The 10,320-nt window shown below is 38.3% G+C and overlaps 1 protein-coding gene across 4 annotated transcripts in view; it reads right to left on the reverse strand.

Moving 5' to 3' along the window:
• LOC117663320 (zinc finger MYM-type protein 4) overlaps positions 1–9,628 on the reverse strand; it is a 55,933-nt gene extending 46,305 nt beyond the window's left edge. The window contains exons 1-3 of one of the 4 annotated variants that reach the window (XM_034413392.3): positions 9,091–9,479; positions 8,500–8,611; positions 7,463–7,538 (exon numbers count right to left, since the gene is read on the reverse strand). In XM_034413392.3, coding sequence (XP_034269283.2) covers positions 7,463–7,497 — 35 coding nt within the window. In that variant the 5' untranslated portion in view covers positions 7,498–7,538; positions 8,500–8,611; positions 9,091–9,479. Of the gene's footprint in view, positions 1–7,462; positions 7,539–8,499; positions 8,612–9,090 lie in introns of all 4 variants that reach the window. The other 3 variants (XM_034413394.3, XM_087876302.1, XM_034413395.2) reach the window with 3 other exon arrangements.
• Between the last annotated feature and the right edge of the window lie 692 nt (positions 9,629–10,320).

The following is a 10,320-nucleotide window of genomic DNA, read 5'->3' on the forward strand; positions in this document are numbered from 1 at the left end:
AGCTGCTTTTCAAAAGGGACAAATCTGAGCTAGTGTAAATATGACAGCAAAATATTCCAGCAACATTAGATCACTAAAATAACAGCAGCTATGTAATTTGGACCAATATCTTCTAAAACAGCTTTAATTAATTTAATTTAATCTAATTTAATTTAAAAAGGGACACCGTGGCTCAGTGGCTAAGACGCTGAGCTTGTCGAGCGAAAGGTCAGCAGTTTAGCGGTTCAAAACCCTAGTGCCGTGTAACGGAGTTCCTAGTCCCAGCTTCTGCCTATCTAGCAGTTCGAAAGCACGTAAAAAATGCAAGTAAAAATAGGGACCACCTTTGGTGGGAAGGAAACAGCGTTCCGTGGGCCTTTGGCATTTAGTCATGCCGGCCACATGACTACGGAGATGTCTTCAGACAGCACTGGCTCTTCGGCTTTGAAACAGAGATGAGCACCACCCCCTAGAGTCGGGAATGACTAGCACATATGTGCGAGGGGAACCTTTACCTTCATAGAAACTGATTTTTTTAAAGCACCCTACTGAATTTATTTTTAAGTGTGAAAAAATGTAATTGTTTTACATTTGTGTTCCTCCTGAAGGAGGAGGAAGACTACTTAAATCTTGGCACCCTCCAGATGTTGGAAGTTTAGTATTAGCCATATGTGATAATTATATCTAGGTTTTCTGTTCTATTTCAGCAATAACTTGTTTTCCTCAAACACTATCAGCAGTTTTGCTCAAGAGAGGAATGCAATCAATGTCTTGGGTATGCAGTGATTCCTTGTAGCAGGAATACTGCTTTGCTGTTGCTTTATCACTCTTTGTTCCACTTCCTCCAACTATGCTCATGGAAGCTCTAAGTATTAAACACAAAAATACTTTAGTCATAAGAAACTGATTTTTCCAGATAAAACCATGGGTTGATCTGTAGGTCTAGAGGTATCGATAGCTATCCATGAAATCAGGCAGCATTATTTCTCAGCCATATCTGTTGTTTGATTGATTTTTATCTTCCCTTTATTAGTTGATAAGTAACTCAGGGTGGCAACATACCAAATACTCCCTTCCTCTTATTTTTCCCCACAACAACCCTGTGAAGTGGATTGGGCTGAGAGAAAATGACTGGCATCCAGCAGGCATTTATGTCTAAGGCAGGACTAGAACTCACAGTCTCCTGGTTTTTAGACCAGTACCTTAACCGCTACTCCAAACCAGCTCTCTACATGCAAAAGCACCTCTATAGCAAAAGATCTGCATGGGGCAAGAGTAGGAGCATACGAATACCTCAATGTAAATTCCCCCCTCCAAAAAAGAAATCACTGATTTCATAACAATATAGAACAGTATAGACCCTTGGGTCATATTACAAATCGGTTTGGAAATCCCCTCAATCAGAGATACCAAAGAACAAATGACAAAAAAAATATAGAGATTGAAAATCCCCTTGAAGTTGATCCAGTTTTTAAAACGTGGACATAAGATTTCAGCAGCGTTTACACTTATTCAATATTCCCAATCTTTTTGAAAAGAAAACATTCCACCCCCCCAAAAAAAACCTTTCTCAAGAAAAGCATCCAATTAGGGTTTGGAGTATGTGGCTTTGTTGCATATACATACATAGCCATGGTCCCTAATTTTTGTCTAAGTCCGCTTGCCAACAACATCGTCAAAGTTACTATAATGAAGTTGCAATTGTAGCAATTTCAGATTGTCAAGTTCATGAACAGTTCTATGGTGTTGACACAGGTGATTTTTGTGGATGACCTCAAAGTTTTAAAAGCGCTAAAAGCAGAAGGGGGGGGGGAAAGAAAGAGAAAACAAGGCTTTGTTATATGGATCTGGGGGGTGGGGAATGAACTCATTCTTGCTATAACTCTTTTTCCCTTGAAACTGCCATTTGACTCATGGAATATCTATGTATTCCCCCCATACAGGAAAAGATCATGCCAGAAAGAGGAAAATCTCATCAGGAAAACATCCACAAATATCAAGAATGAATTGCTTTCCTTTAAAAATAAAATCCAATTCTCTCTCTCCCTTCCTCTCGCTCTCTCACATACACTCCCCAAATCTGTTACTCATTGATCATACTTTTCCTTGATAACTAAAATTCCATGGGTTACCATAATCATTAAAAATGTAAAAGCCTCATTAATCTGAGAACATTATAAAAAAAATCAAGAAACCCACATAAATAGAATCATTGATAGTCAAGGCAGGAATGCCAAATGCATTATGGTTGGTCGCACAGCCAGCCAGCCAGATTATTATTATTATTGTTAGCAATGATGTATGTAATGCAGCATCTATTGCAGATCCCAGCAGACTAAAAGTCTCAGATCCCACATGAGATTCCTGTCACAGATCTCCTGTATCACATTCTGGCTGTTTAGAAGGAATAGCCTGCAACAATTACAGGCCTTTGGAAATAACCACGACATTGCATACTGCAAGTGCTTAGTATGTTCCCAAATCCAGCTCCCCTACTAGACAGATCACGGAACCTGTAGCGTATTCTGTGTTTGAATCACAATAAGCACCATGATTTTTTAACAAGCAGTTTCTAAATTCTGCTTGCAACCACTTGGTATTGGAAAATCATATATTTGCCTATGCAAACTAGGCTTATGCAGGTAATTCACCTGTGCCTTCTTAGGGATTACTAAACTATAACTACCAGTAGTAGCCAGGGTGACAGAACTGTCCAGCATAGGCAAAGGGGTTCTTTGGAGACTTGATTGTATTCTGTGATGTTCATTTAAATAATTAAATTATATTCAACTGGTAAGTGTCCAAGATAAAGGAAAAGTTTCCTTTGAACGAAGCTCAAATCCTGATGAATACATGGGTGATCTAAACTGTTGTATTATTGGCATAATATAAAAATGATTTCTTATTGCCTTCTTGTAGGATATTTTTAAATTTTCCAGTCTAGTCTACAGCCCTGGGATTTCCAAATGGTTCCTCATCCAAATAGTACTATCTGCCCAGATCATAAAGAGGCTGCCATTTGCTATGAATTAAAGAAATAAAAGTGTAACAATTATGCATTAATTCAAAATACATTTGGGTTTGTCTCGGAATATAATCTATTCATCTCATGATTGGGTACATCTGCTGGGTGAATTTGGTAAATGACCACATGAAAGCCATGCAATTATGTTTTTATAGATAAAAACTTTGGGAATTACCGGGATTCACCTAAACATGTGATGTACAGAACTGAAACATGTTTTAAATAAAATCATACACACATTTGCTGGTGAAAATATTAACAGTGGTTTTGGGTAAACAATAGCTAAAAGAATTCTTTCTCTTTTCAAATATGAATAATACACTTAACTATGCTTTCATCTTTCTTCCCTTGCCCTTCTGCATTATGCTTATAAATTTAAAGGTGTGAATTACCTTCAGCCTACTAGCTGAAAAGTAGAATACAAATACAGATATAAAAATAAGAAAACTAGCAAAGAGCTTCAAAAACAATTACTTTAAGCCAGCAAAGGAGTGCACACTGATTGTATCCAAACTTTTCTTTGGATAAGCTGTATGTATTGTCTTATATTTTCAATGAAAGTGAAAAGATGTATTTTTCAGAAATGGATAATATCCCTAATCAATTAGTATAACATTATCAAACTGGGAAGTGTAATGACTATATTGCTAGTCAACTTTGAAATTAAAACTTGTAAATGTACAATCACATGTAAATGAGTACAGATCTTCAGGCACACTACAGTAATGTTTCCAATATCCTAATATTTCTCTTAAAGTCTCAGTAAAATAAATGTGCTTTATTTACTGAGCTATTCCATCTTTAAAATATATAAATATCCCCCCAAATAACCATTGGGCTATGCTTTAAATGTTTTGCAATATGAAGTTCAAGATATGCTAATAAAATATCCTTGGTTGAATAATGTAATCCTTGGTCTGTAATCCTATTCAGGCATTATGTAAATAAGCCCAAATGAAATAACTGGAACTAAATTCAAAGTAGAATGGTATAGAACACCTTCACTCTCAAATTCAATTCCTTTTCACTATTAAAAAATTGTATCATATATCGATACAATATAAAAAATAACATGACTGATACTATTTTAGCTTGGTTTTACTAAATAAACATAAAATACTGCTTTAATTTGAAGTAATTTTCCATTTTTTTTGCAGACAATATACACCATACGATGAAGTTAAGATTTCTGAAATAAAAGCAGAAAACTAATGCTATAACTTATAGAGTTATGAAAATACAGATAAATCTTCATGTACTGTAAAAATGCAATTACACAGTCTTTAAGGGTTTGGCATAACTTATTTTGCTTTCAGGCGATAGGGAGCAACTAAGAACTATTTTTTCTAAATTTAATACTAGTAGTAAAACATTCTTCCTGATTGGCACCTTCTAGATACGTTGAGACTGAAAATTAGCCAGTTATTAGATCCTAATAACTACAGTGCAAATAATATATCTGGGAAGCAATAAGCTACGGAAAATTGCATTACATTAGACTAGCAAAAAGAGTGGAACATTTTACAGTATTATGCTTTCATATGTTGTATTACTTTGATTTCATTCCTAATCTAAATTTGAAACAGTTGAAGTTGTTTTGAACATATGGCACACCAACTCTCTTGGCCAATCAAATAATCAATTCCAAATAATTTGCTATGAACAAGTCCTCTTGGCTATGCCATATTTTTGCAAATTATATGAACTCAATCTCTGAATAATTGATGCTTCTCAGATTTGGCCAGGAATCACAATTAATTAAAAACCCTGATTTGATTCTTGGTATTCAATAAAAGTTGCCTGCTTTTTCCAAAGGCAAGGTAGTATGAAAAATTAAATTTAAAAAAATGAAGCGTCATATGAATTCAGAAGTTTGGAAAATTTAATTTCAGCATTACTGTGCAATGACTGACAAGCATAAAACTTACCAACACAATCATAATCATACTGAATATTCTTTTCTGAAAAATGTTTAGCATGCAAGAGTTTTATGCAATTTTCATTAATTTCCCCAGCAACTCCTCTAAGATAAATAATTAATTTGATGGTTTTATATCCAAGGAGCAAAAGAAAAAAAAAAGCATTCAAAGCAAGCACGGAAAACATATTTCAAACTGAATCACTATTAATATCCAATTTAAGAAGTTGAAATTTGATTTATTAGCAAAGCTGAGGGTAACCAATGGAAAATTTAAATAACGTGATATTCTGCCTTTGGCAAAATAATAACAATAACAACAACAATCTGAATAACTAGGAAGGCAAGATTTTTACAGTTCTGATCCATCAAATTTGCTACTCTTCTTTTTGTGTAGATTTCTTTCTCATCTTTTACTGGGTTTTTCAGTCTTAATTTGCAAAGAAACTATCATTTTTCAAAATTATAGTTCATGTACTTCAGAGACAAAGTGAAAGTAAGAAGGGAAAAATGAGAAAAAAAGAGGGAAATTGCGAACGTTGTTATCCAAATGAATCCAGACATGTAAAAGATCAACCTGCCCAATAGCACTGTCTGAATTTGGCATTAAAAATCTTGGCTCTTTATAATAGACATTTTCTCCAAAGATTTTCTCCAGATTCCCTCGCTATGTTAGGTGAAATATATTGCTATACTGGGTTGCGGTCACTATACAATATTGATGCTATTAGAGCATGGGCCTTTCTTGTGGCAGCCCGATCCTCACCTGATCATCAGGTGTCTATTTTCACTGAGTATTGGTTTTGATTCTTTTAAAACTGATTTATAGATTAAAATAATATCCATCTAATGAATTATATTTCTTTGGCAATTAGTGGTCCTAATAATATATTTCATGTCCAAAGAATATATTTAAACAAATAGTGTTATATGATTAAGCTTTCTACTCTGGCATGACTAGTTTGTCTTTTTCATGGCTAAAATTATGATTTGTCCAAACAAGCTCATGTAAATTGTTTTTACGTTGGCTTGCTTAATAAAAGCTGTTATCATTAAAATAATATGCACTTTATTAAACCAATGCCTCCATTCACCAATTATAATACTGAATATGTTGCTTAATAATTATTTAACATTACTTTAGAGGGTTGGTTTTTTTTTTTCATCCTAGAGTTTTTCCTACAGCACTTTCTTTTTTAGTTTTGGAACAGTTGAAAATTGATCCATTGTTCATGACAGGAATTGATGGACCATCTTATTGCCCAAGCCAGACATTATGCACTGAGAGAAAGGGACTTGTTCAAAATCACGCAGCTGGTTTTCATGCCTAAAGCAGGACTAAAACTCACAGTCTCCTGTCTATGGAGATTCTCAGTCATCCAGCTCATGGTTGTCCCAAAGGTGCTTTTTCAAGAGGCAACTGGACTTTCTGTTTCTTCTTTGAAGACGTTTCGCTTCTCATCCAAGAGCTGAAGAAGCTTCTTGGATGAGAAGCGAAACCTCTTCAAAGAAAAAACAGAAAGCCCAGTTGCCTCTTGAAAAAGCACCTTTAGGTCACAGTCTCCTTGTTTCTAGCCGGTGCCTTCACCACTAGAAAAATGGCCTCTCATATTTTTTAAAAAAATGTTATAATAGATTTTCATTCATTTAGGAAAACTTTGATTCAAAACTTTCCAGAAATCACATTTCACTGATAGACAGTTTGATGGGTAATGTCTATATTAGTATAGTGCAATAGCAATTCTCAACAGTTTAAAGTTTTATTTTTCAATGAAGAATATTTCCTTATTTCTCTAGAAAAGCTACAGCAAGGAATGAAATGTGTAGAATAAAACTTCATTTATAGTAGAAAAATTAAACTATGAAATAAACAAATTGATTTGACACTAGTGTAAAAGTTCTAAGCATGTATCATTTTAATTTAGAATTACAATGAGACAATTACTGTTACTCACCCAACTACTCAAATCTAAGTTTGACTGCATTACTCAGGGCTAAAATAAAATGTGTAATAAGTACAAGAAATTGTATCTTTATTAGCTACTTCAATTAAAATGCAGTTACAATATTATCCTGACAAGTAATCAAATGAGATGTATTTTTCCTTGACAAGAATAAACTATTATATGCATGTGGTAGCTGGCACCTAACAAGTCTATTTATACAAATTCTGCATTAATTATAAGAGATGTCATCCAACATGTTAGTGACACAAAATATTGGCATAGATTTCAAGTTGCCTTTCCATTCATATAAAAGAGACAATTGTCTGTAATTCTTCATCTAATTGCAGAATGCTATTTGCAGCCTCTTCACATAATCCACAAATCCCCCAATTCTCAGGAGTTAATTTTTTAGGAAGAAAAACCAAAGCCCCTTTCCATGAACTTAAAATTGTTATATTTTTAGAAGATCCAAGCCAAAGCAAATGTTATTGATAGGAAATATCAATTAAAACTTGTGATAAAATTGTAAGCAGCTCACACACATAGCCAGAATCTTCACCTTCATCCCAAACACAAGCATATCAGCAGGCATACCTTCTACTTGATACAGCAAACTCCATCTCTTCCATGCTATGACATCACAAAACATAGGTGGGACTGCAGCAAAATTCTAGTGGAAAAGGCATGTAGTTTGACCAGCAGGAGAGAAAGTTTAAAATAGATTTCTCAATTACATACTAGTTCCCTTCTCTGTAACTGAAGTCCTTCATTTGTCAAGAGAATCAAAATGTCATTACCAATAGCAGGATTTTGATATTCATTGTGCTTTTATCCAATTTTTTTTTTAAAGGTAAGATTTATGGTTTATTTTTTTTTAACTAGGGACTGTAATCTGAGCACACTGATGATAAAACCTTTTTACATAGTTTACTCTGCATATTAGTCTTAGACTTATTAAAAAATAATATCACAATGAAGTGCAAGTGCACATATGCGTGACAATATTTCAACATGCTAATTTGAAAAGGAAATGGTCAGAGAGCTTAGACTACATGTCGGAAACATTACTCATTATTATATTCCAGTAATATGAAATAGAGCCAACAGCAAGGTTGCATGAAACTCCCATAGAAATACATCCCATTAATGTCAAGCTCACCAAGCTGAATCCACCTGTCCATTTAGCCGAAAAAAACCTGGTGTTATCCAGTATTTGGCAAGTCACTATTTCAAACCGGTTTACTAGGCTGAATATCACAAAAGGCCTCTTTTGAAGGCTCCAGTCATGGGCCAAAAAGGAGAAATAATGAAAATCAATACAAGTCATTACTTTACTCTTTTAAGAAATACTGTAATCTAGCAGTATCCTCCCAAGAGGAAAGCTGCAGAAGTAGATACCCAAGACTTTAGGATATGTCTTTTAACCGTTAACCTATCAATGCCTTTTGGCTCCACCATTATCAAGATGTTAATTTACAAAGATAAATCTGAATGCAAATAACCCTTTACCCCCCCCCCCCCATTTTCTTGGTACCCAAGCACCTTTTTTGCCCTCTAACCTGTCTCCCTTTTACCCATGTTCCTTTCCCCCCCCCCCTTATCCAACTTTTCCACTCTCAGCTTTCTGTTACCTTTCAGCTGTTCAACTCTTAAGGGCTTTCTCCCTGGGACAGGTGCATCCCGCATCATCACCCTGTCCTCCTTTCCAACATCTTCACGCCTTCTCCCAACCTGCTGGATCTTCTGCCTCAAAGAAAAAACTAGCCCATGAAACTCCTCTCTGGCTTTGGGTGTTAAGTGAATTTCGTTGTATGGGTATACTGTGTATACACGTACAATGACAAAGTTATTATTATTATTTGCTCCAACAAAGCTTCCCCACCCCCCTATCCCTGATCCCCTCCCTGCCACCCAAGGGGGCACCGACCCCCCCCCCATGCACCAAGGCCACCCTCCAAAAATCCTCTGGCAATGAATGACCCTTCCCACAATTCCTCTCTTCAGCTCTGCAGGCCCTGGGTCAACACTGCTCGACCCCCCACCCCCACCCCCACAGGCATCCTCTCCAGCCTCCTCCATCCCCCCCATAGGGACCCTCCCCACATGCTTTAGCTCCACAACCTCCCTGTACTCCATTGGACCCTCCAGCTGAACCTTCAACCAGGCCCCCAACCCCCTCCCAGAATCACCTCCTGGCCCCGCCTCCAGCCCCGCCCACTCACTCTGGCGCGCGGTCCTGGCCCCTCCTCCTTGGCCGCCGCCATTTTGGGGGGCCTCCGCCAATGGGGAGGGGGAGGGGGAGGCTGTCCTCTTCCTCGCTCCCAGGCCGAAGGGGGAAAATGGGCGTTGAGTGCTGACCCCCCTCAGAAGCCGCTCCGGGAAGGTTTCCTCAGCCGCCTTCGGGAGGCGCGCGAGGCGTCGGGTGGGCTGGGGCACAGCGCCTCCCTCAGGAGTTCGAGGGGTCCAAGAAAAAAAGAAAAGAAAAAAAGAGAAGAGAAAAGGGAAGCAACCGAGCCCAAACTGAGGCGACGGTCGGCTGGACCCTCCAGGCCTCGCGACCCTCTTAAAGCTGCAGAGACCTGCCCAAGCCGAGAGGGGCGGGGAGAAGGCTAGTGCGCAGGCGCCCGGCGCAGGCGCACGCCCCACAAGCCCGTCGCCCTGCCCTTTTTTTCGGACCCTCCTGGTCTCCTCCCTTTCGCGCCGGCGCAGTCGAGGCCCATCCTGTGGAGGTTGGAAGCACGTTAGGACTGGTTTTAGAATGGCGTCCTCTTAAAGGGCCACGCACCCCTTTTTCTGGAGGTTAGAGCCACAAGCCAGAAAAGTGGGTCATGAGCCAACAGGAATTTCAAACTGAGAAACTCAAAGGGGGATTCAGAATAAGGGATGGATTTGGCTTTAGTCAGCCATTAGGAAAGGGCAAGGCTACCCCGCCACTCTAGAGCAGGGATCTCCAACCTTGGCGACTTTAAGCCTGGTGGACTTCAACTCCCAGAATTCCCCAGCAAGGAAAGCAAAGCTGGCTGGGGAATTCTGGGAGTTGAAGTCCGCCAGGCTTAAAGTCGTCAAGGTTGGAGACCCCTGCTCTAGAGCATCCTGCTGCTGAATGCGCCTTTGCGCAGGCGCTGAGTGGCCGCCATAGCATCTTTGGCCATAGCTTTTCCACCAGCGTTCTAGCCTTTTCTTTTTGTTGGCCAAATCTTTCTAAGCCACATGCAAAAGGGTGCCACTTCCAGCACAAATGACCTTGCTCATTGGCGAAGGATCCAGGTTCCAATTAAACCCCTTAAAGCAAATAAATAGATTGCATTGGTGGATGCATTAATAGAAAGGCCTCCTCATTAAATAATGCAACAAGGTCTCGTTGCTAAATGTTGCGTAACCTACGAGAGGTTATGAAAAGTTAAATGGGCTTCTGGAAAGCTGACAAGCGCAGTGGTCTAACTGTGGAGCCT

This window comes from Pantherophis guttatus, chromosome 10 (genome assembly GCF_059756535.1).
Source record: "Pantherophis guttatus breed Tessera chromosome 10, ASM5975653v1, whole genome shotgun sequence".
NCBI lineage: Eukaryota > Metazoa > Chordata > Lepidosauria > Squamata > Colubridae > Pantherophis > Pantherophis guttatus.